General features: G+C 37.9%; 1 protein-coding gene across 1 annotated transcript in view; it reads right to left on the reverse strand.

Annotated features, from left to right (window-relative positions):
* UMAD1 (UBAP1-MVB12-associated (UMA) domain containing 1) overlaps positions 1 to 24,000 on the reverse strand; it is a 76,375-nt gene that overhangs the window by 1,935 nt on the left and 50,440 nt on the right. The window contains exon 2 of the mRNA XM_050891221.1: positions 17,690 to 17,775. Coding sequence (XP_050747178.1) covers positions 17,690 to 17,775 — 86 coding nt within the window. The remainder of the gene's footprint in view (positions 1 to 17,689; positions 17,776 to 24,000) is intronic.

Here is a 24,000-nt window from a genome sequence, read left to right on the forward strand (position 1 = left end):
CTTCATATAATTCCTTTCATAAACTGATGAAGCTCCATCTTTTGTTCCTCCTGTGCCTTTTCAGAAGTCGTCCAACAAAGGCATGACTTTGATGATTAAAAAACACTCCTATCCCAGTTATTTCAAAGTATTAATGATGTTGCTTTCCAATTTGAAATGGAATTGCATGACTGACTGGTGAGGTCTATTATATATGGCAATATATGCATTGCCAAATATGTGCTTTATAGAAAAACACAGTTAACAAAACTTTAAAAACCCAACAAAAACCCCTGAACCAAAACCAACAATGAAATTAAAAAACCCTGCCATACAGAATTCATCAATATAATTTACAGAAAATGTCAGCAGATAGGATGCTGGACCCAATAGACTTGCAAGCTTTGATATTGGCTTACCAGTATGACCTTATTAAGTGTCTATCCTAAAACTTCTACTGTTTTAAAAACAAAGAAAAGACTATTTACTCTGCCTCTAGAAATCAAAACTAACTTGTTTTACTATTTATAGCAATAAAATGCTATGCAAACTGATAGCCCTCACGTCACCTCTAGGAGTAAGATGTTTGTTACGTGGATTTCTATTTTGTATAAGCACACATACAGAAATATTCAGTAATTTGTTCAAAAGCGCTTAACAAGTCATGTCAGAGCCAAGAACATTAGGCATGAATTTCTGATTGCAGTCCTGACTTCTTTCAACCCTCCCAGACTCAGCACACAGCCAGAAAAATCCAAAGCTTACACTGTTATTAGGGAAGGGAGAGCACTGAAGGCTTTAAATGCTAATTTGGTGTTCAACTGATCATAAGAGTTAAACGGATCTAGTTGTATGGAGGTCGCTTTCATCCTAAATTATTCCACGATTTTTAGGGGAGTTGTGCTGCTCAAGATCTGACCTGTGCTGGAGTTGAATGTTACAGATCATGGCTGTTACAGAGAACCTGAGGCTGTGGCTGTTTGACAGAAGGACAGTTTGGGCGGTGGAGTGGCGGTGGGGTTGTTTGTTTTCTAGCCTGGGAGTATGTAACACAGCTAAGCATTTAGCCAGGTAAAAGGCACTCCATCTCCTTCTTAGAAAAAGGACTGGATTTGACTTGAACGCAATCTGAGCAGTAGTCATTCCTTACACAACCCAACATTTCATCTAGTAGCACAGATAAACAAACGTTAAATCTTCTATTAAACTGTCAACAATGAAGTAGATAATCTTGCCAATCTAAGTCAGTTCAGAGTCAGTACTTGTCTTAGGTGACAGAGGAAGCTCACTCCTCCATAAGCTGCTGAGACAGAACAGGTTAGTGGTGCTGCATGCTCTGAAATGGACCCTCATTTGGAAGCTTTTGTTTATACTCACGATAACTAGAAACTTAAAGCTTAAGATAAACTTTCCAAGATCTGTTACTATTATGTCACAGGATAATAATGTAAAATTTCTTAAGGTTAAGAAGTTTTATTAAAAGGAATGATTGCTAGATGTAACTACTAACCTTTCGGGTTATGATCCCCTACAAAAGAGGAGAGAATGAGCTCCGAAGGAGGCAAATGAGGAAAGCACCTTCCTACTGAGCTGCTGGGATTCCCTTCCAGTACAATCCTATTTGATTTTTCCCCCTCTCTTTCAGATCACCTTCTGGCTAATTGCTATAAAACAATTTATTTTATAGGTATCAAAAAGGAAAGAGTAGTCCCATCTTTGTCTATTCTTCTAGGCCACTTCAGAGCCTTCTGGAGATAGACAGGGTATGTCGCTGGGTTTCTCCTCCTTTAACAATATTCTCTAAGCTATTGTAATACTGACATGTCTGTACTACATAATTCCTACAGTTTCTTGTTCTTTATTTTCCCTAGCTTTCCTTTTCTCAGTTCTCTATTCTTATGAGTAGCTAACAGCTCTTCAGAAAGCTACATGCAACAGCAGAGACAAGAGTTGACAGAGATTTCTTTTGGCTTTCCTTACTGATTCTGGTATCTTTAGAGGGCAGGAAAAATAGGAAAGCTAGCAGAGAAGTCAGGAAGATAGCCTGCATAGTTCTCCTACTGCAGCTTTCCAAGCTCTGAGCAAAAAACCACAGGCAATAGCACCCTAAGTCTGTAAGTTCAGGAAAAACCCTAAAATCTCTTGTACTTGTCTGTTCTAATCAGCACAGTTATCTTCAAGTCGAAGCAGCTCTCACTTTAAAAGGGATCTTAGCTTCTATAGCTGCTAATTGATAACACTTAGAGGGAAGTCTTCCTTCTTGTCATGGCCAAATAGGCTCAAGGTGTGCATCATAACAAAATTCATAAACATCATCTGCTATAGACATATTCTCTTGCTAAGAACACTGCCAAACACACAGAACATTTATTTATGTTAATGATATTTATCTGAACACCTCCCCTCCCCCCAATACTTCAAATAAGTACTTAAATTTGTAGCTGCTGTAAACTTAAAAACTTCCCTTAATTTCTACTCTGCACAAATTTGTTATATTCCCTCTTGAAAGAAATAACCTCTGGAGCATTTATTGAGGTGCTGGTATTCACTTGTATTACATCAATCTACATCAATCCCATATTCTGAAGGGGAGAGCGGAGCCAGAAAGCCCCAAATGAAAAACAGGAAAACGTTACATCTAGGAATCAATTAAACAACATCTTCAAAGACCCTTCTGCCTCCCCCACTTCCACATTCCAGGGAAAAATGATCCCTCACTCGCTGTCCTATTCCCATAGCTCAGATGATAATCAGAAATCCCAAGAATATAATGTTTACTTTGTTCGGCAAATTATACTTTTATGAACACCTGTTTATATCTTAATTGTCCCACAAGCTGGATGAACTCAATTTACAATGCAAATTAGACTATCACGTGGCAAAACTAACTTCAAAGAGGGAAAAAAAAAAAAATCAAAGACAGCACAAAGCATCTTGGATCTTCTTTCTTCCTCCAGAAACTTTACATTTGTTAGAAGGGTGTCAAGTGGGCAGCCCCAGAAATTAAGACCCTTTCTGCACACAGCAAATACCATGTATTGACAATGACAGAGCAAGAACCAGCTTTTCTTACTCTCAGGTCCCACTCCACGTTTCAAAGCAAGACTGCAGTAAGGAAGGATGAATTACATCAGAATTATTTTACTGTTAAACATCATTTTACCAGACTCAATCTCTGCATACTGTCAGCAAGGTTCTTAGTAGTCTATAGATTCCGATACTATTTGAAAACAGTATCATAAATAAAGCCCGAAATGGCTGGCAGCAACATAGTACAGATAAGTCAGGAACAAAGAAAAGTGTCAGGTCAGTATAACAAATGCCATAATCTGATCTCAGATCCAATGGTCTTTGGGTCCCAGTCTACCCAACCCCTCATGAGAAGGCATTGCATCCAATATGACAAGATCAGTTTACAGCATAAATGAAAAAAGGACTCGAGATTCCTATTTCAGTTTCACACATAAACCACTACTGTCTCTCCCATGAAAATGGCTATTTTTCACTATCTTAAAAAGTTCACATTCACTCTTTCATTTATAGGAAGTCACATTTTATGTTACTATTATTGGACTGACATCCCAACAAATTATGCAATGGGAAAAATACACAACCTGGGGAGGACAATTCTTTAATGCAGTATACAAAACCCAAACATGGTAGAAAAATGCTGGCCAAAGTTAACCTGGAAAGTTAACTGAAGATAGGCTGCTGGAAAACTCTCTCATGTTTGCAGTTTAACTCCTTGAATATTGTGGAGCCCATCCCTTTATCCAGTACACAGTGTGTCATATGCATTATGGCATATATTATATTATATATTAGATATCTACTTACAAAAAAAAAAAGTTCCTGTCCTGAACAATTCAGCTGGCAAGAAGTAATTTTTCAATTCTGCCTGGCACAGTCATTACAGGCAATCATTGCCCTTTGCTATGCAGAATTGTTTCTGAGCACTTTTGCAGTGATATTTAGATATTGGCCTCATATGCAAGATCTTATCAAGCGAGACATATTTTTGTGCTTCCAAATCATAAAGACATCCTTTAAATGGGCTAAGACATATTTCACTCATATGCTGGAGAATCCTCATCAGTGAAAAGACCTTGATGAAGCCAACCTGACCAGCAGGCTTCTATAGCGACTGCGGTAACGTAATGAAGAACTGGACATTCTAGTAGAGAACATCAATCACCCATCAGTGCTGAGATCGCCCAAGCTGGTTAGAATGCAAACACCAGCACAAAGCTATGTGATGCAATCAAAGTCAAGGTTATGAAATGGCTTGTGTTTTCACACATGCATTCTTCAAGCATATATAGAACTGCAAGTCCTAGAGAATTTGATATCCCACATTAGTCACACTGCTTTCTACTTAAATGCCTAACTTATTTATCCAGAATACAATCTATTCAGAGCATATTCTCTGGACATTAGCTAAACAAAGCACTGCCAAATGCTATGACACACAATCCTGCTATGAGAAATATTAATTGAATGCACTTAGAAGATCACCAAACAATTTACATTTCACCAAACACCACTGAGTCAAAAAATCAGTTAAAATTACAGAAGGTATGGTAATCAAATTTAATTCAAATAAGCAAGGTGTTTTCTTCATTCTTCGTTTGCAATCCAAATGAACAGGGATAAAAGAAACGGTATGTAAACATATATGGTAGCTGGCCATGAGATACTAATTGTACTCTGATGGCAAGGGTGTTATATGTTATTTCAGAACTAACAAAGTATAAAATTATCTTCTAAAGTAAATTCTTCCTTTTTGCTCTTTTTCCTTTTTTAAGTGTTTCTCAGCTGCCTTTAAAAAACATCTAATTTGCTGCATCTCTGTGTGCTCACCATAACGTCTGCCAAGAGTCTTGTAAGGAAGAAAAAATGCATAGTTTACAATGTACTGAGAAGCTGGATTTACAGTGCTCTGAAGCAGAATCAAAGATCAGTGCTAGCATTATTATCATCCAAACTATTGAACAAGGTTTTCTAACAAAAAGTGATTAATTTAAAGAAATTTGAACTTTCTATTAAAAAAAAGGTTTTTTTCCAGAAGCAGACCCATTTTCCTTAAAAAGACAGCCTTGAGAAACAAACGGTACATTCAATCTTCCAGAATATTTAGTAAATATCCAGCAATATCATAATTATGACAGAGACCTACAACACTACTGGTGATACAGAAATATTATCTTTATTTCAGGCAATTTTGTGGTATTGCAGCAAATAGTGTATCATAATGTATCTCAGAATTTATTTAGCATTATGCAGTTATTTCTGACGTATCTAGAAATGGAAATTGTCTTAGGGGATTGTTCTTCCAATTGTGTTACCCTTTTTAGGGTATTCACTGGGCCTTTTTAGAAAATTTGTAGGAATGCCAGAGTGAGCATCTCCACGGACAACGATTCACTTTTCAAATAAGAACAGTAATGGCAATGAGGAACAGAGGGGAAAAGAAAAATTACTCACAAGGCACTCTGAATGTTTAGCACTTTGTATTCAAAAATTCAAGCTAAGAGAAAAGGATCAGTAAAACCTTGCCGGAGGGGGGAAAAGTGTACATGACATGACAGTTTTTAAATGTCACAAAAAACCCAACCCAAAACATCAACAACAAAACACCCCCACACCCAACACACCAGTAAGTATGTGACCTATATCTTTAACAGAACTGTAAGAAGGGAAGAAATCCCCTCGGACAAGCACAATACAGATGCCCCTGAGATGGTTCAGAAAATATCACATGAATCGCGAGAGCTGTTGTTCTTTTGAGGCTCACTCAAAAGTTTAGTCAGCATCCCCGCCAGGGACTCAAGAAAAAAGTCATTTCTATCTGGGAGAACAAAAGTACATGGAAGAAGTGCTGGAGACCCTGCAGTAGCTTGTTGCCGTATCCAAATGGCTTCTGGTCGCTTTCTTTCTTTCTTAACAGAAATGCAGTGAATGGGATTGTAATACTAGCCTAAGATTGGTGTTGTCAGTGGTTGCAATAGGGCAGACTGCCACGCTGAAAGCTTCAGACTAAGATCAAGTCCTTGGAGAGGCTTTTAGAAGCAAGAATGGCTGTCAATGGAAATCAGCTTTCCCATTTGCTTTGGGCTCTTGTTTCTCAGCTTCTTATAACTCTCATTCTGTAATACAGCAGCGATTTGTCTTTCTTAAAGAGCTCCTGCTACCTGTACAAAATTTGTGTGATTAGTAGGCAGCAGTTTTTTTCTCCATTTATCAATATTGCTAATCAGAGTAAAACAGAACCAGATTTTAAAATAAGCATTTAAGAATGTTTTTACTGATTTGTGACATACCTTTTAGATATTTTTCATTTTCCTCTTTAAAGCATGCTTTTCAGCTGTTTCTTAGACTAGGATGGAATCAAGGTCAGGTTAATGTTGCTGAAATCTTAAAGAAAAAAATTCTAAAGGAACAGTGAAAAGTACCTCTGACATTCTACAGTTTTTCACTATTATAGCAAAGCTCCCCACAGAGTATCCTGGCCTGCAAAGAACAGTAGGGGAATCTTTGCTAACCATACTTTCAGTATCAATAATGATGTACATTTGTACATCCTTATTGGCATTAAAGCAATTAGAAAAGTGTAATTATTCAGAACCAGCTTTTTGTCTAATGTAGGAACAATTCGGTATTTTAAATGCAGAATGAACTTTCTGTAATTAGTACGTGCTCCTTGCCCTCTCAAACAGCTAAAACTGTTAATCTCTGCAGAGGCGAAGAATTGTGAGGTTGCCATTTGAACTCTGGATACTTGGAATGTTCCATAGTTAAAGTCTGCTAGTTTAATTATCCTAGTAAATACTAGAGATGTCTGTGAGTTTTATTTATAAAACACTTATAGAATGTAACTCTACCCTGAAAAGTATTCTTAAGTATCACAAAAGACTGCGTATCTAGTGTCTAAACCAACTATCTCGTTTGTTCATCCTAGAAGAAAAAAATTGGTTTCCTTTGTTAACAATTTCTCAAACTCAAACCAGAACAAGATTAAGGTTCTGTTTTTACTCAATCTCCTATAATAACAATTGGGCACAGGAAATATTTGGAGGGGGATTGGTGATAAATTTAGCAAATATATTGAACTTGATATAACTGAAATTGTATAATGATACTTTTATTCCTAATTCCTACTTTTATTCCTTTATTCCTAATTCCTGTTATTTAATTATTTCATTCAATAATTGTTTAAAGACAGAGAACATAACATCTCAAACGAGGGCATCTATAATGAGAAACTATGAAAGTGTGAACAAACAGGGATAAGATGCAACATGAAGAAAGACTGCAGAACTAAGAGAAAGCAGAAATAAGAAGGAAGCAGAAAAGGATTCTAAATCTTTATTAAAAATGCTGTCTTAATTCCCCACCATAACTAAAATAATGATACTTTTATCTTTCCTTCTATCCCAACCAATTTTAGCACTTTTGAATCTGATAACTGAAGAGCTGTATCAGCATTTATGCCCCCTCAGTAGCAGGGTTCCTGTTCTTGCTGCCTCCCTGTGCCTCTCTGGAGGCCCCTGAGCTTAGGGCACTGCCCTAACAGGTGAATTTTGGACAACGTTCCCCTCTGCAACATGAATACTGTGATAAGAATTATCTTAGAAGAAAGAGAGAGGTGTGGGTTCAGTAAGGAACAGTTTATCTAGTTCCTCTGTTCCCTTCGAAGTACTATGCAAGCTATTCATAGCAAAGATCTCATACATTATAATAAGCAACACGAACAATATTCAGCATGTTGTGCTTCTGCCAGTGCCAGGAAATGTTATTATCTAGGCCAGAGGTTTTTTTTCCTTTTTTCTCTAGCATGTACACTGAAAGATTAAAAAGTTCATTAAAATTACTATAGTAAGTAAACTGCAAGCCAGAAATGCAGGCAGCTCCAGACATCCAGCAGGGCATTCCGCAGCCACAAATCAGCAGTGAAGGACAAGTCAATATATTGCAAAATGAATAGAGAAGCCTGATAAATGCTGATAATGGATTTGTTCTGTAACTTCAGTGTCATCCAAAAGCACAAAGTACTCACATTTATTTTGCTGCTACCTTCATTCCTGATGTAATACAAAACTCAGATAACTTTTCAATATAGCCAGAGAATATACTAAGAAATTAATTTTCTATAAAACTTGAATTGCATATTGAAATAAACAATGTTTAAATAATCTGTTTTAATTTAGCAGCTACATTTGGTCGATGTCGTTAGTGACAACAAGATTTTAGTTTCTCTCTACTGCTCCAAGCAAAAAAATATCCTGAAGACTTTTTGGGAAGCTGATGTCCTGAATAGGAGGAGCTTAGACAAGCTGGGTCTCTGCCTCCATGTCTCTATCTTGTTCCCAACCCCTGCTATTGTAGAAGCTCCAACATGGTAACCTGCTATGGCAGAAAAAAGATTACAGTTTCTCTGAAATGTTAGATGTCCATGGAGCAGAACCTCTAAAAAAGAGAGATAATACTGCATTCTCTCATTATTTTACTAAATGTATGAAAATCCAAGGACTTGAATGGGAAAGGAAGCTGTCTACCTAAGAAAAGAACTTAGACAATTAAACACAAAAGACTAGTAAGAAAATATTTAGCAAATATGGTTTCATGAAAAAAGTCAATAAATTTCTCAGCAAATTGGAACAACTGGGAAAAGCTGCATAAATCAGAAGCTGTTGTTTCAAGAAGAAAAGGAAATCTCTCCTTGAGTAACTGAGGTAGTCAGCAACATCTGTGAAATGTCTCCCTAGAATGTTAGTATCAGACAGAGGGATAACAATTCCCATCTACAATAAGAGGAAAGGAAAAGGAAATTATCTTGGATTTGGTTTCAGAAAAAAAAATTAAGTAGAGTGAACCGAAACATCTTTGTCGGTGACATGGACAGTGGGATTGAGTGCACCCTCAGCAAGTTTGCTGACGACACCAAGCTGTGTGGTGTGGTCAACACACCGGGGGGAAGGGATGCCATCTAGAGGGACCTTGACAGGCTTGAGAGGTGGGCCCGTGCGAACCTCATGAAGTTCAACAAGGCCAAGTGCAAGGTCCTGCACATGGGTCGGAGCAATCCCAAGCACAGATACAGGCTGGGCAATGAGTGGATTGAGAGCAGCCCTGAGGAGAAGGACTTGGGGGTGTTAGTGGATGAAAAACTGAATACGAGCCATCAATGTGCACTCGCAGCCCAGAAAGCCAATCGCATCCTGGGCTGCATCAGAAGAAGTGTGGCTAGCAGATCGAGGGAGGTGATTCTCCCCCTCTACTCCACTCTCGTGAGACCCCACCCGGAGTACTGTGTCCAGCTCTCAGGCCCCCAGCGTAAGAAAGACATGGACTGTTGGAGCAGGTCCAGAGGAGGGACACAAAGATGATCAGGGGGCTGGAGCACCTCCCCTGTGAGGACAGGCTGAGAGAGTTGGGGTTGTTCAGCCTGGAGAAGAGAAGGCTCCAGGGAGACCAGCGGCCTTCCAGTACTTAAAGGGGGCCTACAGGGAAGATGGGGAGGGACTCTTTATCAGGGAGTGTAGTGATAGGATAAGGGGTAACAGCTTTAAACTGAAAGAGGGTAAATTTAGATTAGATATTAGGAACAAATTCTTTACTGTGAGGGTGGTGAGACACTGGAACAGGTTGCCCAGAGAAGTTGTGGTTGCCCTCTGCCTGGAATTGTTCAAGGCCAGGTTGGATGGGGCTTTGAGCAACCTGGTCTAGTGGAAGGTGTCCCTGCCCTTGGCAGGGGGGTTGGAACTAGATGATCTTTAAGGTCCCTTCCAACCCAAACCATTCCATGATTCTATGATGCTATGAAAAGAATTACTAGTCTGAACCCAGGTGAAGCTTCCTCCAGCAATACCTGTGAACAACGTCCTCAGCTGTGCTTTCAGAAGTTTTGTTAGGTAACTAAACCCCTGGATCTTACTAACGGTCTCTCTCCTCAGTCTTGAAGAACATAAATGGATTCTTAGGCAGATGTGTGAATAAAAACTGCTGTACTGAGTGCATTGTTCTGAGGTTTTTATCGTGCTGCTTAAAATCCAAGCATGTGGCAAGACTAGCAATATGTCCTATTTACAACTTTAAAATATTCTAATGCCAAAAAAGTGAATTAGGCAAGTATCTCCTAACACAACTTTCCACCTGCTCTCTCCATAGAGATTCAATTCAGTAAGAGAAAGGAAGGATGGATATTTGACTTTAAGTTCCTCCATACACAGTCTGTAGCTGGAGCACTTGTCAACAGCACATTCAGCAAACAGGTTACCAGGAGCCAGAGTTTGTAAAGCTTCAATGTACAAACAGTAACAAGATTGATTTGTCCTCAGCACCTACCGCTTAGGCTTTTGAGATGCAGGAATAAAAGCATGATGACTCTTAAAGCAGTAAAGGACCAATTAATTAATTAAATAAATACAAGGAAACAAATATTGGTCATCTCTTTCAATTAAGATGGCCGCTTTCAGCCTCCTGGTTCTCTATGGAAGGAAGATAATTGGGCCATAATGAAAAGGAAGAAGGGTACTTTTTTGGCTTTTAAAATAGATTTGTTTTTATCAAGGAGGGCTACTAATTGCATTACAACACTTGAAAAGTATTCTTAAAATTTGTAATACTGTGGAAGCAAAGAAAAGAAATTTACAGACAAATAATTTCTGTTTTATCTTGTATTTTTAAAAAGCGCTTTAGAACAAAGTTTGACTATGTGCCACCCAATGCACAGTCTTTCACAAGTCTGATAGGACTGAGGAGTGGTGAAGTTTTTGGAATTTTTTTAAGGCAGAAATTACAGCAGTAGCACATTGTGGTGAAAGGATCAAACCACACTGATGGAAAGTACAGAAAAACATATTCCTGTCTTATCAATATTAGCATTTTGGACTGAAATGAGGCAGTTTTCATGTCATATTTCCTTTCCATTAAAATGGACTGCCCACTGCTGTTTGTGGTGGGTTTTGTGGGTTTTTTTCCCCAGAAAGTGGCAATGAAACTAACCTAAAGACATTGTTATTTTCCTTATTTGGTGTTTAGAGTAATTATTAATAAGCTGTCCTGTACTACAGTCTTTCAGCCACCATTTTACGCTAATGCATCACGTTGTAAATATCACTGTACCATCAGGCTATATTAGCACACAGTCTCACCAAGTGATGTATGATCTACATTGCATTTTAGATCAATTTTAATATTTGGAAAGCCCAGAAGGGTTGCTCCCAGAGGCAGGATGACTGACCAATCAATTTGTTGACAGCAGCAAAGTGAACCAGCATTACTGGCTTTTAGTCCAACTGCATGTGTTTGGGCAAGAGGTACAGGACAATCAGCAGTTTTATCTGGGGATTAAGCTACTCAGAAGATCCCAAAATTACAGAAAGGCTAAAAAATGTGATGGGAACATCTGGTCAACCAATTTGAGCATCTCCTGCTACAAATAACTATCCAATGTAACTGAATAAGCATGCAATTAAGTCAAGCATACAGTGAGTCTCTGCCCAAACTAAATAGGGAGGTATGCAAATTGTGCTTCTGGATACATGTGCCTTGGGCACTATTTGGACTATACGTTCCTTTACTAAAGCCTAGCTCTCAAAATGAAGAGGCTGACAATCAGGCCAATTTTACTATTTTATGAACTTTTTACATGTGTGTATGTACATTGGTATTTATAGGCACTAAATGATGAAAATATACCATGCTTGTGTGTCGTTCCTTCCCTACAGGAGGTGATTTTGGCTTCTGTTGCTCAAACCTCACCAATCTATAAACTGACCACAGCACTGACTCCGGACTCCACAGGCAGGGCTGTGGGAGGGAGGGATGCTGCAATCCATTTGTTGTGTTTACGTGTATTTGCTGGCCAGACAGAACATTCAAGTCCTATCTTAAAAGCCTGTAAGGCTTCCTCAGTTCTTGTCGTAATGAAATCTCAACTAAGTTAAACAAAGGGTTTAACAGTATTTCACACTTGCAAAGTGCTATAGAAAAGTGCTTTGTAAGACAGCGCTGCATTACTTTTTTGAAAACGAACTGTTTTCTAAGTTCAGAGAGGAAGCTGGTGACAACCATGTTAATTCACATCTCTCAATTCCCACTCCAGTTCCCTATATCTAAAAATACAATGTTTCCCTTTAAGAAAAAGACAACAGACATAGCATTCTTGAGGTTACTATGATTACTAAGTATCTGAAATAACCCCAGCTGTGTATCATGTTACACAGATAACAAGTCTAACTATTCACTTTAGAATTGAGAAAAACCCTACAAGGTGATAGTCTTACAAGACACCCCCAGGTCTTACTGGTTGTCTCTGGGTCAACAGATCGCACAAATGAGAGTTTATAAAATGTTGTTTGTGAAGCCATGGCAACTAATCCTTTGTGACATGCAGAAGCAGACTTGCTTATGGATGATCATGTTGCTTAGATTTTACATATGTATATACATATACCTAATATATTTATACATAATATGCACATACACCCTCCCCTCCCCACTAAGTTGCCCAACTGTTGAGGGCAGACGGAAGTCCACTGGTCCATACGTTCTGGAGATCTTCCTAGTATGAAAAGACCTCTTAAATATTTCGGTCAATTATCAAACAGATAGCAATATGAACATTACAATATAACGAAGCTTTATAAAGTAAATATGCTATTGCATAGTAATAGTTGCAATATGTAATAGTGGATTTTTTTTAGGTGACTGGGCTATTTACCTTTGTTCTCAGTAAGATCACAACCATATACTGTGCCTTTCTTATCATATAGCAGCTCTACTTCGTACGCACTTTCGATCTGTGGCTGCACATGGATCCCGCAAAGAACTGCCAGCTATTTACTATACATGCAAAGGATGGAGGGAGCTAAGAAAGATGATGTCCATTGCAGCTGCCAACACTGAAAACTAGTCATCCTTTTTAAAGGTAATGTTAAAACTTCACTTCCTATAGCTTATGATCATACACAATAGTTGAGTAAAACATAAGATCTTTTGTCTGACAGTAGCAGCATTCAGAGAAAAGTATATGCTTGATGACTTGCTGCAGACAGTCTTATTCCAGTCCCTTCTAAGAGTGGATAATTTCATTAAGTGATTATTGCTTACATACCCAATTAAGAAGACAGAAAATATGCACCAATATGCTTTATGCTATGGACCAAGATATGAAAAAGAAGATCTTGGAGTTAATATGACATACGGCAAGCAATTAATCTGACCAGGCCATGACTAGAATTCTAGCTTATGAGAGCTTAAAAAAAAAAAAGCCAATCTAAGCAGCAACATTTTCTATAGACGCTATATTTCGTCAAAATGGAGCAAACTAAACACAAATATTGGCCAATAATTTTGAAATATAAACCACCTTCTCTAAAGCAAATGTAGGGAATTTAAAATGATGCAGTAAATCTAGCCCAGAACACCCTTCTTGAGATTTTAAATATGGGACCCTCTGAACCATAACCTAAGAGTTGGGTGACTGAACAGAGACACAATCAGCAACAGCTCCTTTTCCAATAACTTGTAAAAATAATCCAGACAGCCAAGCTTTAGTAAAAACTGGGCAATAATAGGTCTGGAAGAACCAATTAATTTTTTTTTTTTTTTTTTTTTTTTTTTAAAGAAAACAAGATAACATTAGCATTATTCATGCCCTGGAATTATATCAGGTGATCTGCTCAAAAGGATATCTTAAAAGTCTATCAACTTCAGCAATACTTCTAATTTCTCTAGAAAAGTAAAAAGAAAATTAAATTAATTTTTTCGCCTACTCTGTGCACTCACAACTTCCATTATCTCTTCCTTGATATTTTATGTCTCATAGTATTTCTGTCTTTCCAGTTGACTAATATGACCCCTAACCAGATGCCTCGGAAACTGTTATTTAAATCTATTCAGAATCCTTACATAGCAGCTTTACAAAGGATCAATTTAATAAGGATATTATCTGCCAATTCAGATAAAAAAAATATTTTTTCTGATTTATTTAGATACTTGCCCAAAACAATGCACACCAGTATCTATATGCAGAAAACCATAGATAATTTTAAATTTACTTGAGGAAACATAGGCTTTCTATCTGCTACGTTCTCAGTTTTTAGTAGCAAATTATGAAAAGAAAGGGCACAAGTACCACAACAGAACTACTGCAATTCATAAAGAAAACTGTGTCCTATGATGATAAGTATCACAGCAAGGTATATAATTAAGAGCGGCTATAACAACAACATATAAATTAGATAATTATGGATTAAGCAATCCCTTGGGGGATTCACTCTTGCCCTAGAAAACGTATAACAAGCTCCTTAGATAGAAGACAATAGCTATTAAGTATTTGAGGGAGAAATAGGACTATAAAGAAAAATAAAAAAAAAACCCCCACACAGCAAGAGAAAAATCTTAATTTACAATCTAAAGACAGCTCTCATTTTTGGTAGTTTATTTTAATACACTTACTGATACAGTTTTCACCCATTAAATTTGCTGACTTCTGTTGGCTAAAGAGCACATGTCAGATTATCAGGAAGTGCAATATCAAATAAACACGAGCTGCTTCTTAAGGTGACAGTAGGGAGATACAAAACACTGCAGCTATTACCAGAAATGTAATTTTTTGTTGTTATTGTTTCTTACATCAATTTAATAATCCCAGGTGTCCTGGACACCAGACATACAATAATCTTCATAAATCCTAATTCACAGCCATACCATCTGTCAAAAATATTTTTTATGTCTCCTAATAGATATGCTACATAATTGCTCTCACAGTAGGACAAAAATACATGGTTGCACTAATTTGTTTTACCAATGGAATAGCTCATTATCAAAAATAACCGCACCACATTACCCGGGTTTCTAGCACTCTTCATATATCAAAACTAACCTTTCCATTCTGTTATTTTCTATAACCTTAAATTCCCAGTGAAAGTAGATAAAGATTGAATTATCTGGAAATTGTACTATAATAATGGAAAACTCACAAGCACGAAAAAATAAAACCGTAACATCTCTTTCTATTACGATGGTATTGCAGTTAAAATTAGAAGCTTTGTATTTCATAGTTATAAAGAGACTAATTTAAGTTCTCGGCCCTGCAGGGCGTTAAGTGTTTTGGCCCCAATCCAGAAAAGCACTTAAATGTGTGTATGACTTTTAGTTCATGAACCTGAAGCAACATCAGCGGGATCGTACATGCTCGATTAGGCCCAGAGCACTCATTGCCCTGCTGGACAACGCATCTCCCTAGGACTGACTTGGCATTGGGAGATGACCCTCCCAAACCTCCATCCATACTCGTGGAGATGGAGAGGATACTCCACATGGGACTGTTCAAAGCAGGAGCTTCTGTTCCCACTCTCTGCAGCAGAAGATGAAATGTTTGGGCTAAAGCTGGCCCAAAGGAACACCCTTCCTCCAACAAGTTTCTAAACATGTTCCTCTAACATGCATGCAATATCAGAACCTCTTAAAATAATGCAGACTGCAGGTAGTTGTTACAAGAGGTTCTGTTACATGTTGCTAGTTGCAGCAAGAGGATCTTGGTGTAAGCTTTTATTTGTGCCTTAGTTTAAATAATTTATGCAAGATTATACAAAAATATGTACTTAGGAATTCAGTAATTGTACAGCAAACAAATCCAATAGTACCTAAGTAAATGGGAAATTCCAAAGACAGTTACCAAAAAATACTCCAGAAGATACTTTCTTCAAAAAATCTGACTCAACCTCATTTCCCTTTTGAATAAGGAAGTGACCCATGAACAAAGTATTACTTCATTCTTTAAATCACATTTCTAAAAGCACTTTCCATGTTCCACAAAGTCTACATCTAATAAGTTGTAAAATAGTTTACATTCGAAAATAAAAGCAAATTTCCAGCAATTGAAAGATGCAGTTGAAGAACTAAACGCTCTTCTGTTCAACTCTGCATGACAAATATCTGATACTACTTTGCAGTCTAACAAATATCTTTTAACATCCTATACTATGTTTATGAAGTATTCTTGTTTTAATGCTAACAAGTTTATTATTTCTATTAATGTTCTATGTCTCAATGACATACTGAATATGTAATACAATGTTTTTCCAGTTTCGCTAAATTGGTAGAGTTCTCCCACAAATTTATAAAAATATACTCATCACTGCAAATAGGCCATTGCTTTCCTAATGGCGAGAATTATCCATTTCATTCCCATGATCCTCAGTTAGTCTATTTAATTTGAGAAACTGAGAATTCCTTTGAGTAAATGTGAAGTCCAAATACTGAAATCTAGACTGGAATTAATAACTTCGATACTACAAAATGCTGTATTTTAATTTAACTGATGTCTCAAGCCAGTTCATACAAGTATTTTTGTGACATATAAGTCTTTTAATAGAAAGGTTAAAATAAATCTTTTTTTTATTTTCACTGTAATATCTGCTGTTTTATTTTGAAAACTTTGCTTCTTTCTTCTATCTCATAAACACTTAAAATCTACCCAAGTTCCTATTTTACTGAAATTCCACAGAATTGAACAAACCACTGACACTACAGTAACTGGCAGTTCACAATACCTAGCAAGAACATCACATTAAGGGAAACTGTCTGTGCAGTAGGTAACCACAACATCAGTGCATTATACTGCCTCAAAACTGCAGGACTTCGGTTGCAAAACACCCTGCATCAGATGTGCATGGATCCCGAAGTCAGACTAAAATTTTGCAATTAATTGTAACTAATTCATACTTCCACATTATCAGAAGGCAAACCACTTATGATGAATTAAAGATTGCTGTATCAGACACAGTTTTTAATTTGAAATTAAAAAAGGAGCCTACAGATCACACACACGTTGACCACTCTTAAAGATGCAACATTATCACACACACCTCTGATATACCAAGGGACTTAGCAATAATAAAAATTAAAATGGCATTGAGAAGAGAGAGACAGAGAGAGACACAGTTAGTTCCAAGGCTACATAGAGAAAGAGAGAGGGAAAGTATAGGTTAAGCAAAAAAAAAAAAAAAAACACCACAAAAGCACAAAAAGTCCCAGCAAAATTTCTCACAGTTACCTCGCAAATATCTAAAAGTATATGGCAATGGAAAACAGGCTCATACTCATTGCAATAATATTTTCAGAGGAGACAGAGAACAAAACGTGTACATCATATGCAGAAATATTCTCAAAAGCCCTCTTTGGTATAAATGGATTAAATATTAAATAACCAGATGAAGAAAAAGAAGCCCAGATTTACAGCCACACAGTACTGAAACAGAATTGAAACAATAAAGACAGTCTATTATACTCACATATTTACAATATGTTACTTATAATGGTAGCTGTGGAAATAAATGACTTATGTAAATGTTTGACATTTTCCATCACTATTCACCACACTAATGCTTCTGTGTAATTCATTAACATTCTAGCTACAGTTTCATGCTTGCACTTCTCAAGTATAAAAAAAGATACTGAGCAATAGCACACAGCCCAGCCTTATTATTTCTTTTTCAAATCAGTATCGGTGGCCTTGATAATATTGCCATCTAATTACTAGCAGGGCTTCTTTTATGATAGATGACAAGGAAGGCTGAGTAGGCACTTGGTCTATGGAAGATGTGAATACGTTGAAACCTTATCCTGCAGGACATTCATGCTTCTTAAATGAGCTGCTATGGAAGTTTCATCATGTGTGCATAAGGAAATAGTCTCCTACCTGTGGAGGCTGGTTGTACATTGGTCTGGTCTCTGGAAACGAAGTTTTATCCTTTGACTCTCTACTTTGATCATCTATTGTGTCACCTAGCAAAGTAAAAAAATACCTATTAAATCACTGAAATCGTTCATATTTTATATAGAATAACTCTTGAGTCTTCCAAAATCAAGTTATACCGTTCCCTGGAAAAGGGGGAACTCTGTTGCCACATTTATATGTTACAATTTTGAACATGAGGAAAGAGAAAAACATTGAGAAGTGGTCTGCAAAACCTGGGAATAAATCTGTGTCAATTAGTTAAAGGGAAAAATTCAGAGGAAAAAAAAAGAGAGAAAGAAAAAAAGCAGGGCCCCTATTTTTGCACACTTTAGGACCATGAAGTTCTAATACTGGCAAAGTGTCAAACAAAGGAGACATAGCAGTACGAGTATCTGGTGTGAAGGCAATACCAGGTGCATGCAGCCGTCACGTCCCAATCCTATATCAGGCTAGGAGGACATGTGCACCGTTACTCTATCCTCATCTGTAACCTCGTTTCCATATAGAGGATATCTGTGCACGAGTGCTGAAAGAGAGACGCAGCATACCGAGAGAAATTGCCTGGGTTTGACCGTACCAGGACAATGACTACTTGGCAGGCTGGGCACTAACCTCCTCCCATTGCATAGATGTGGCTACCTCTGCCCAGGATTTTACTGAGGAGACACGATTCGGTTTATCCCAAAAGCTGCAGGTGGTACCAATCTAAGATGGGCAGATCACAGCAATAAACTAAAGACAAGAGTATTTAAATTTATTTTAAAGACAGAAGGTACATTATTAATTTTATTAAAAAGGCAGAGGTAGTAAAACAAAAACCCCAGCATTTGTTTCTCAGATATTGTAAAACAAATATCCACCTAGCCTTCTCCAATATTCTTTGTCGGTCGGAGGGTGTACAAAAAGTTGTAAAGATTTTGTGGATTATCTCCTGCTGTTAGCACTACTCAGTAAATAGTTTGTAAGAGGAGACAACTTAGAAAGGTGACAGATTTAGTCACATAATTCTGGTTTTATTTTTATTTGAACTGATACTGCTTTCTGTAATGGAGTATTTTGAAAGTCTGTATCCTTAGAGTCCTGCGGCAACAATTCTAAATGAAAGGGTTCAAGTTACTGTAGTTTAACTCCTTTGCTCAGCCTGTGTTTTTGGCTGTCTTGTTCCATTTTCTCCAGAGGTTTAGTTAGAGCCAGTACGCCTGGCAGAAGCTGTCAAGAACAGCAGCCAGCTTCTGCCCATGCCCAGTTAGCCTGGAAGCCAATGACACCCAGGTCCACGCATGCTTGCTCCACGCTGTCATCGGTCCCCAAGGACTGACTGGTCAGGTCCCCCAGGTACAATGCAATATTTAGTAAAGTATCTTATGAAAACAAGCAGTAATATTTAGTCATCGGGCATGCTTTCAATACCCAAATATTATTCCTAACAGTGTATTTTGAGAATCATCAATAAATTATCTTTGTTATAGGTCATTAATGCCTATTAATTCCATTAATGTCTACACTGTTCAAGATCTTTTCTGGAGTTGAAAAATGCTTCTCAGCAAACTAGTAATTCTCTACATAAAATACTCCAAAGCACTTGTATTCACACCATCTCTTAAAAAAAAAGGGAGGGGGGAGACCAAAGGAGATGGGGAGTCAGTTAATCTTCAATTCCACCCCACAATACTGTGAAAACCAAAATTTGTAAGCGCCTATAAGGTAACGAGGTAAGTAACAGCCATGAAAATAAATTATGTCAAACCATTAGTTTACATTTGTAATGAAGTAAAGAGGCCTGCAAAGAAAAATTATTAGAGGTCTTGTAAACGCGCTCTGCAGTGAAAGGTTGCAAAAACTTGGGGAGGCATGAAAATGGTTAACAGATATATGAAGAGGACAGTAAGACATATTTTTGTTACGTTTGCTGTGGATGAGAGTGCAAACAAGTTTAAATTGTACCAAATTTAGGCCAGATCAGTTTCTCCAGGCGTAAGGCTACCTAAGCACTTGAAACAACCTAAGCAAATGGTCTCTCTAAACAGTGGTCCATCTCCAAAAGATTTCAGAGGTTTCAGAGAAACATCTGTCATGAATGGTTTCAATCCTGCCAAGACAAGGAAGATGAATGATCTTTTGTGTTCCCTTCTAGTACTACATTCCATGAAGGATGCAGGAGGAAACACTCCACAGGATACCCCTCCCTAAAATCAGGATTTGTCAAGAGAACTTATGGTGGCTGCACAGAGACTTGTGAAGGTGCAAGCAGACTGCAGCGAGCCGGACAAAGACTCATCCAGTGTGTAAGGGGAGAGCTGTGCAGCCAGTCACTAGCAAAGCGACAGCTAATTGAAGTCAGTGAGATGACTGATATTGGGTAAAGTCAGGTGTATGCATAAACATACTGAAAGAGAGTTACACTGGAGATTTAAGAAACACAGGAACCAACTTTTTACTCCTTGTCTTTACATACTGTTCCTGAGAAAGCACTCAGAAGTTTTTATATGCAAAATACAAAAGACCAAATTCATGTGTGTTAATGCTATCCAGAATATACTTTCTTCCTATGATTAGTTTTCCTTACGATGAAAAGAAATATTTGTTTGAAATCAGGACCAAAAGGTCAAAAATGTAAAAATGTTCACAGGAAAGGAAGAACCAGAACAGCTCATTTGGAGAGAAATGAAATTTTTTGACTTAGAACTTTGACATCCAACTCCCAGAGGTCCTAAGTTCTTAAGGAGACCAAAATGTAGCAAAATCCATGGTGTTTCACAACTCAAATTGCCTTTGTAAACTGAACTTCAATGCAGAGCCTAAAAAAAAAAAAAAAAGGCAAATAGGAAAACCCCAACATCTTGCCAAATTTTCAGGCATATGCTCCTGCAAGGATAAGCCATGAATCTTTGTATAGACTGTTATTTGAGTTAATGGAGTTAAAACAGTTATAGGCATCTGCACACCAAGCTGCCCAAGATGTCCACTAGGATAGAAGAGTTTTCCAGATAAATCAGTATTTTTGGTGTACTTCTTTCACCGGTTCCTATCTCAAATACCCAAACAGATTAGTCATCCTTATTTCTACTAGCCCAAATAATGAATTAACTCTCACATACCTCCTCAGCTCCACCAGTTCCCAACCTTATCAAGCTTGCCATAGCTGACCCATCTTGTTCAGCCACCCCCAAATTTTTTTTGTTCAGCTTGCCTTGATTTCCCATTGACCCAAATTCTAATCTCTTCCCTTAACTGGAAGTCATAGTTTCTCTTCCCTCTTCAGGCTCAGCCTTTCAAATGCTTCCCTCTGACCTGGCTTTTCCTCTTCTCCACTGCAACCCTGCAATCTCCTCTTCCTGTCTACCTACATGTCAGCAAGGTGGATGAATGTAAACACCAAACAGACAGACATCCCATGAGAGCATAGACCTTTGGGAGCAGGAACTAATGTGGGTTCTTTTGAGCACTTTACACATTCTGGTTGATAGTTTTTGACTGGGAAAAAACCCCAAACAACCAAACCACCCCTCCCCCCCAAACACCCTGAAAAAAACCTCCAAACCCAAACAATTCCCCTTACACAATCCTGATGTCGATAGGTATATAATTACAATTTTGCCAAACTAAGCAACTGAAATATGGCTCTGAAAAAATCACAAACACATGACCTTAGTACAAAGGGCTACCAAATACCCACCACCACTCCCCAAAAAAGTCTTTCATCAGAACTGAACTGCAACTATGTTCATAGATAAGGCCAGAGGGACCACCGTAATCATCTAGCCTAACCTCCTGTATAAATAAGATTTCTTGAATTAATTTGTTTGAACTAGAGCAAGTTTAAAGCTGTACTTTAATTAAGAGATAACAGACAAAATTATTCATTTTACAAAACAATTAGATTCTGGCTCATATATCCCTTGGTTTAAAAATGTTATGCAAAGTTTTAGTCATAAAACTCCTATAAAAAAAGATAATCTAAGTCATATATCTAAAAATGTCATATACTATTTAGAGACTATAAGAATTAGAAATGAAGGGCGCTCCATGCAGTGTAATATGGTTTAAACATCAGCAGCATAATCTGTAATATGCGGGACATTACCGGGAAAATTTATCAGGAAAAAAATAATCATGCTTATTGCTGTAAAATATTCCCTTACTTATCAATGGAAAAATATTTTCGAGTTTGAAAAGAGAGCAGTAGACATATTTATCCTACTGTCCAGATAAGCCCACATTTCAAATCCTCAGTCTGGGGAGGCTGTTTTTAAGTTATATTAAGCCTGTTCCAGGCCCAAATAAATGGCATTGCACTCAAAGGGTGGACATACGTTTCTCCTTTCACTGAGCTGGTGCTGGATTTACACCAACATTCTCCAAGTTCCACTGGTATCTTCTTTTTCCAAGAACTGCAGCCAGGTGTTGCACAGGAAAGAAATACCCAGTCCAGTCTTCGGTATGTACTATGTACGTTCCCTCTCAGACCTCAGAATTTTTGGTTTCTTCAGAAATCTGCATTCAGCTGCCTATCTGGACCTCAGCGAATTCTCGTATAGAAAGGTTCAACCACAAGTTTGGCTTCTACTCAACAAGGAAGTGGCATGTCTATTTATACTTTTTCCTCTTCCAGCATTTTGTTATCCTCAGGCTGTGTAGTCTCTTGATCAACAGACAGCATTTAAAAGTCTATTCCACCCTCAGTTTAAAAAATTAAATTGTAAACATATTTTAGAGTCTTCTATAACTTAGACTGCCATTTGTCCTGGTCTGTGCAAGAATCCTATGAGACAGTGAAGCATGTGCAACACAGCAAGCAGTAACTAGCTACCAAATACATGGATTTTCAAATGTCACCTTCAGCTTCAAAAGGAAGACAGATATTTTCCATCATACTTTCGTTAGTTGCTTAACTCTTTGTTGCCTGTCATAATCTTCTTTATTGTGCATAGAAATGGCAAGAACAAAGAGTATTCTGGCTTCTACTTGGAAGCAAAAAGACAAAAAGTTTTAAGAGAGGATTAGTAGGATCTGAAAACAGAAGAGGCTGACTCTGTGGAAGCATCAAGGTTTTATTGCAGTTTCTTGCCCCTCTTTCTTACTCATAAATCTTCCCCTCTCTCTGTGAGATAAAGAAGAAAGACAGGCCAGACACACCAATTTTAAGTCACCCTGCTCCAGAGTAAACTAACAGAACTTCAGGCTTCAGTCCATCGATAGTGGCAGCATTTTCACTCTAGGGAGGTATTTAAGAAGTACTGTAATTCCCTCTCCCCTCTGAATGTCTGAGTCTCAGGAGTCCCTACAATCACATTTCCGTGTAAAGGGGTTTGATAGTATCACTTTTCTGAGTCCTGCTCTTCTCTCAGCCTCATTTAAATAGCCTCCAGCTCCTTCAGCAGGGATGAAACGTGTTTCTGCTGAGTTTCTCCCCAGCCCTGCTTGTTTCTCCAGCACCCACTGCCAGGGTCTCACAGCTTCCATTTACTTCCAGCACCACTTCAACCTTATTAGTAAAAAGCTCTTTTCCATCCTGTGTGCATACAGCAGATGGGCAATCAGCAATGGATGTCAAGTGGCTGCTGTTCTCCTCACTGCCATTTCCATCCTCAAGCCTCATCTCAGTCGCCCTGGTTCCTTTCAAGAAGAATCCATAGCTACATTTAGTACCAAAGAAGAGTGCTGAGCTGCCAATCCAGAATAGCAGTCAAGTATGTTTACCAGCCAATTCCTACCCAATGAGTGAGCTGGGGACTGCAGTGGGGTGGTACCAGGGAACACTGATAGCAGTATCCAGAACCCAAAATTGTGCTGGTTTTATGGGATCAAGACAATTAACAGAAGACAGAGGGAAGAACTTTAGAAATCTTTGCTAATGAGCATAGAATCACAAAATGGTTTGGGTTGGAAAGGATCTTTAAAGATCATCTCGTCCAACCCCCCTGAATGGATTGTACACAATTATAGCAAAATATAATAAACTGTAGGCAATTTGACAGTTCCCATTGGTGATTAACAGACCACTCAATGATCCATCTGAATCAAATAAGGCACTGGCCAGTTGCTGTCCTCTTCAATGGGAGAGATGGGACATTGATGGTGGTTCTTCTCTTTTCTTAAAAGTGGAACTACCATTCTGTCTAGCATTAGTGCTATAAAACCTACACATTAATCCTCATTAGCTTCCATGTACACATGGCCAAGACATAATAGCCTTATAAGAATATGTATAGTTGGCAAAACAATGAAGTCATCCTAGTTTCAGGTCACCTCATCCTGGTTTCATATTAAAG

This window comes from Gymnogyps californianus, chromosome 2, assembly GCF_018139145.2.
Source record: "Gymnogyps californianus isolate 813 chromosome 2, ASM1813914v2, whole genome shotgun sequence".
NCBI lineage: Eukaryota > Metazoa > Chordata > Aves > Accipitriformes > Cathartidae > Gymnogyps > Gymnogyps californianus.